This window comes from Triticum urartu, unplaced genomic scaffold (genome assembly GCF_003073215.2).
Source record: "Triticum urartu cultivar G1812 unplaced genomic scaffold, Tu2.1 TuUngrouped_contig_8722, whole genome shotgun sequence".
Lineage (NCBI taxonomy): Eukaryota > Viridiplantae > Streptophyta > Magnoliopsida > Poales > Poaceae > Triticum > Triticum urartu.
In genome coordinates this window covers 2,724-8,856 of record NW_024119700.1, presented here as the reverse complement: position 1 = coordinate 8,856, position 6,133 = coordinate 2,724, and the positions used below count along the sequence as shown (strand labels likewise).

The 6,133-nt window shown below is 42.0% G+C and overlaps 1 protein-coding gene across 2 annotated transcripts; it reads left to right on the top strand.

The window, feature by feature from the left end:
- The first annotated feature begins 1,536 nt into the window (after window positions 1-1,536).
- Window positions 1,537-5,927, top strand: LOC125531988. Of its 2 annotated transcripts, none has more exons than XM_048696173.1 (4): window positions 1,537-2,276; window positions 2,655-2,777; window positions 3,904-4,081; window positions 5,646-5,927. In XM_048696173.1, the coding sequence occupies exons 1-4, from the start codon at window positions 2,260-2,262 to the stop codon at window positions 5,667-5,669; spliced, it is 342 nt and encodes a 113-aa protein (XP_048552130.1). In that variant the 5' UTR covers window positions 1,537-2,259; the 3' UTR covers window positions 5,670-5,927. The 2 variants fall into 2 exon arrangements, with proteins under 2 accessions (XP_048552130.1, XP_048552129.1); XM_048696172.1 differs by having other exon boundaries at window positions 1,538-2,276; window positions 2,652-2,777.
- The last annotated feature ends 206 nt before the right edge of the window (window positions 5,928-6,133 follow it).

Here is a 6,133-nt window from a genome sequence, read left to right as displayed (position 1 = left end):
CATGGTGAATACATAGACAAAATGAGTGTCACTAGTATGCCTCTACTTGACTAGCTCGTTAATCAAAGATGGTTAAGTTTCCTAGCCATGGACGAAGAGTTGTCATTTGATGAACGGGGTCACATCATTAGAGAATGATGTGATTGACTTGACCCATCCGTTAGCTTAGCATGATGATCGTTTAGTTTACTGCTATTGCTTTCTCCATAACTTATACATGTACCTATGACTATGAGATTATGCAACTCCCGAATACTGGAGGAACACTTAGTGTGCTATCAAACATCACAACGTAACTGTGTGACTACAAAGATGCTCTACAGGTGTCTCCGATGGTGTTCGTTGAGTTGGCATAGATCGAGATTAGGATTTGTCACTCCGATTGTTGGAGAGGTATCTCTGGGCCCTCTCGGTAATGCACATCACCATAAGCCTTGCAAGAAATCTTACTAATGAGTTAGTTACGGGATGTTGCATTACAGAACGAGTAAAGAGACTTGCTAGTAACGAGACTGAACTAGGTATTGAGATACCGACGATCGAATCTCGAGCAAGTAACATACCGATGACAAAGGGAACAACATATGTTGTTATGCGGTTTGATCGATAAAGATCTTTATAGAATATGTAGGAACCAATATGAGCATCCAGGTTCCGCTATTGGTTATTGACCAGAGATGAGTCTCGATCATGTCTACATAGTTCTCGAACTCATAGGGTCCGCACGCTTAACATTCGGTGACGATCGGTATCATGAGTTTATGTGTTTTGATGTACCGAAGGTAGTTCGGAGTCCCGGATGTGATCACGGACATGACAAGGAGTCTCGGAATGGTCGAGGCATGAAGATTGATATATTGGAAGGTTATGTTTGGACACCGGAAAGGTTTCGGATGAGCTCGGGCATATACCGGAGTACCGGGGGGTTACCGGAACCCCCCGGGGGCTATATGGGCCTACATAGGCTAATGGGAGAGAGAGGAGGCGGACAAGAGGTGGGGGTGCGCCCCCCAAGTCCAATCCAAATTGGGAGGGGGCCAGGCCCCCTTTCCTCACTACACCACATCACTTAATTGGGGCAATCAACTGCCGGGAGAAATACCAGGTGAACGACAAACTATCTGCCAGGAATCTCATTACTGTCGGCAGTAATACTTAAGGGTGGGTGAACTGCCGGCAGAAGTTGAGCAACGCAGGCATATAAACTGCCGGCAACGATGTCCACATTTTAGCTCACCTTATCTGCCGGGAGAACTGAACCCCGATTTGTTATTTGCGGGTACTGTGTGTGCCGAGACATATCAGCCAAAAGATAAAAGAACAGTTTTGCCAAAGCACATCTAGATGTGCCATAAGTATTGCACATCTAAGTCATATATCATTGATCTTACGTTGTGTGGGTATTTTTTTTCTTTTTTTTTTCTCTTTGTGCTTAATTCACTCACTTAGACGTGCAATAACTAGAGCACATCTAGATGTGTTCTAGACACACGCAAGAAAGAAATAGCCGCCGCACCTCACCCTCACCTCTTCTATTCCCCCAAGTCGCACCCCCAAATCAGGCAGCCTTACACCCCTGATCCCATCCGCTGCCGACCAACCTTCGCCGCTCCTGACCTCAGCGGCAGTCGATAACCCTCCACCGTCCCCGACCCTAGCCTCACTCTTCGCCGTCCCTGACCTCTACCGCACCCGGCTTCCTTCCCGACCACCTTGGCGGGCTAGGGTTTGACACCGCCGGCCCTCCTGGTCGTCCTCCGGTTGGTCGCTAGAGGAAACGGCTTCCACCCTCCTTCCAAAGCCTGTGAGCACGGATGTGGCTCCTCCCACCATTCCTTCCCCTCTCCTGCTTGGAGCCGCCTGTGACAACGGATCTGGCTCTCCTCCACCAGCGGCGGATGGGATGGCGCGGATCCACCTCTTCTCCACAAGCACCGGCTGAGACGACGTGGATTCGCATCTCCCCCTCCCTCCTTGCCATGGCCGCCTTTATCCGTTGCGCCCCCGCCTTGCAGCTCCGCTTCTGGACGGAGATTTGGAGGAGTACCCGCCGCTCACGGTGGCTTCAAGCCTTGTTCCCAACTGGCCCTAGAGGCACACTGTTATGGCTCATTTATATACGGGGGTAGGGGGGCTTCAAGCCTTGTTCCCAACCCGCCGCTCACGGTGGCTTCAAGCCTTCTTCACTAAGGGTGCAAGCTCGACTGATTCAACGGTCTGCCTTGGTGTGATGGCTCCCCGTCAACAATCAGGTTGACGATGGCCTATGCTAGCTTGTAAGCCCTTATTCTTGTCCACCTAATTGATGGGGCTCTCTTCATTCAATGAATTATCTTGATCTCGTAACTATTTTCAATCTAATGATAAGATCCGATTTATGCAAATCTTCTATACATTGTTTAGGTAGCAGGTATCGTCTTATTGGTTTAGAATAGCGGTTCTATTCCTGGGGAAAAAAAGTATTGCTTGAATTTTATCTTGATCATCAGACCATATTCATGAATTACTAGATGTTTCATGTGAGTTGTCTGGGGTCCGAAGTCCCTTTGTTCACATAGTACATTTTTGTTTCTGTATGTGGATGTTTATTTATTCTATGAACATAAGTGTTGCAAACTTCTGTGAAGTCTGATAAAACTAGAACAATGCAGCAGTTTCTTACCCTGTTCCAGTCTGCTGGAAGTGTCTCTGCTGCCTCCCCAAGATGCTGGAAGGTCACCTCCATCGATGCTCTCTCCGCCGCTTCCACAAGCCGCCAGACTGTACAGTTCTGCAAGGTACAAGTTGCTCCTCCCGTGCTCCCTCCGCTGCCTGTGTTTGCTATGATATATTGCTGCTAATGCTGCTCTTTCTCCTCTCCTATGATTTTATGTCCCTAATCTACATGCCATGTCAAGCTGCATCCTCTTCTTTCTTAGCTGCAAGTGCTCAATGCACCAGGATATACTCCCTTTGTTTCTAAATATAAGATGTTTTGGAAGTTTAAATTAGACTGCCAAAACGTCTTATATTTAGGAACGGGTGTAGTATATAAAAATCTACCTCTTACTAAGCTCTTGTTGTATATTGGGAAGAGAAATATGCTTTGAATCATCTCCACGAGGATGTAGAATTACATTTATGGAAGGTTCATATTCAATTTACTAAAAACATGAAGCAATGATCTCCTTTTAAATATGTTTGACTAGTAAATGGTATTTCTGTGTAGCAGCTGTGTGCGCAAGAAAGATAATACAAGATATCACCCACTTTCATGACTTGGCTCAATAAAGTGACATTAGTGAAAAGTAAAAACTGACAACTATACTTACTGGTAGACTGGTACCTAGAGCAAGTATAGGGTCTTGTAGACTGGTGCAAGAAGAAATTAAAACCAGTCCAAACAGGTCCTTTATGGTTTTTTGTTGGATGTCTGCATTCTAGATAAACATGACCTTGAAGTTAATTGTCCTCCATCTTGCTGTGATGTTCAAATTTCTCTGTTTTATTTCGAATATTCTATTTTTCCTGTCGTAATGATAGTCATGTGGTAAGTGGCAGTACTATGTCAGAGTGATGTTGCTCTGCTTTGTACCAACTTAGAATTCATGTTTTAGACTAACCTCAAATTTCAGCTCGGCATTATAACTTAGGTCTTGAAAGGTTTGACACAATCTTGAAGGTGTTGGAGGTTGGGCAAGATCTGCAAGGCGACCATACTAGTTTTTTATGCTAATTTTGGTAGTAGCTTCTCTGTTTGTGTTCTGCAAAATCCGACGGAAAAAACAAGTGCTATGTTTTTATAATATAGATGATGATATTCAGCAACTAAAGTTTGTGCCTTTCTTTCCAGTTTTCAGTTACATGCTTATCTGCGTGACACCTAATGTGTCAATCCTAATGTGCCACGAATTCTCGTTTCAGGAAAAAGAATGGAAAAGGAATAGAAGAAGACAATGCTGAAGCACAAGAGCAAGAGAGGCTAGCTATACTTAAAGCAAGGAATAGTGATGATTTTGAACGATTTGGGTCCTTTACATTCTCAAATCTAAAAGAAGATTTTGGAGGACGAGCCTGTCAGCGACAAAATAAAAGAAAGAAGGTGATTTCTTTGGTTACTGCATCTATTGTACAATTGCATCTATCATAAAACTTCATCTTGTTACATGCTTTGCGCATCTCACTTTGTCATGCACATTAATTCATGCTTTGCAGAGTTCACTTTGTCATGCATATTAATTCATGCTTTTTGCAGTTCACTTTGTCATGCACATAGTAGGTGCATGTTGATGTTAAGTTTGCACATCATCTTGTTGCTTATTTGTAGAGCAATGTAGAAAATCCTACTGTTAAAGTAACTCATCTTAGGTCCTAAATAAATAGTGGTACTCCGTGAGCAGCATAGATGAGATCAGTGGCGAATCCAGGAAGACAATGAAGGGTGGGCTCAAACTTAACAACGAGAAACTAAGCATCATTTTAATTAAAGAGAAAAGGGCATTATCTCCTATTTTTTTTATCCAAATAAGCTAATATGTGCCAGAATGCTACTGAAAATATATGTCTTATTACTGTCATCTTATGGTTTTCTGAAAATATCAAATTTTGAACGGAAATTTATATCTATCTAGCTAAATAGTCATTATCTCCAGTCCTTTCGCTCCCGAATGCACAACCCACTGCAGCTCAGTCTATGAGAACAGCAGACCAGCAAGCCTGAGATGATATGTTTCCAAAATAACTAAGTGTTGACTAATGCCTTAGTACTACCATGATTCAAATTTTGAGTTTTTTTCCTGTGTTTTTCTTTAAGCTGGTCCGCCCAACTATTTTGTTGTAGCTCGGCCACTGATCCAAATTAAATTCCATCCCATTCAAATCCTATAGCAATTTCTTTGTAGGATAGTTCTCTATCATTTAAATCCTATGTCACTCGTAAGAATAAATAAGCTTTATACTAGTATGTTGCTCAAAGACCGAATGCACAACCCACTGCAGCTCAGTCTATGAGAACAGCAGACCAGCAAGCCTGAGATGATGTGTTTCCAAAATAACTAAGTGTTGACTAATGCCTTAGTACTACCATGATTCAAATTTTGAGTTTTTTTTCCTGTGTTTTTCTTTAAGCTGGTCCGCCCAACTATTTTGTTGTAGCTCGGCCACTGATCCAAATTAAATTCCATCCCATTCAAATCCTATAGCAATTTCTTTGTAGGATAGTTCTCTATCATTTAAATCCTATGTCACTCGTAAGAATAAATAAGCTTTATACTAGTATGTTGTAACTTGGCATCCAATCAATGTATATTACCCAAAGATAATAATATCTTTCTGTGAACACTAGACACAAATCTGAGCAGTATATACTCCATTTGCAAATCAATTCCATATCCCTAATCATAGTTTTCACTAGTACGGAGTAATTTGTAACTTTGCATTCGAACCAAGCAGTATATACTCCTTTTGGGAAGTTTTTGTATGCGTAGTTCAAATAATTCCCTGCTTGATCTAATTATGTAATATTGCTTGCTGCGATGATGAAGTGCTGCACATTCAGAAGAGTTTTATTTATGCGGATCAGTTAAACTGCAGCATGTCAAAATCTTTAATGTGTTAATTGAAAATCTGAAGCAAGAGATCCATTTTGAGTTTTTGATTTGGTGCAGGTTTCTCAAAGATTGACAAGTTGATGGAGGTTTGGGAGATCTACAGGTTGACGAAGATTATGAACGCCTACAATTAAGTCAGTGTAGTGACAATGGAATATGCCTTGTTTGTTGAACCTGGAGACTTGCTCTGCTCATTTTGGTGGTTGTTAAGTCAATGTATGCTCATGTTGGTTGTGTGGTGCATCAAGAAATAAATGCGTTTCTCCTTTTTTGGCACAACTTCGGCTTGGTTGTGTGGCACATCTAAAAACAAATATAAGCACTTCTTTTGTGGCACAACGTCTTTGTGATTGCTATGATTATTGAGTGAAGTTCAATACTTATGACGAGGCCTTTATGTAACTTCAATTGAGATGTATATATAAATTGCATGATACGTCCTGATTGCTTGAACATAGCGAATGGATGCTAAACTGGGAGATATGTTTCCCTTTGCTAGTGAAACAAACGTGATGGCATATTAATTGCCAGGCAAACAAGCTTCT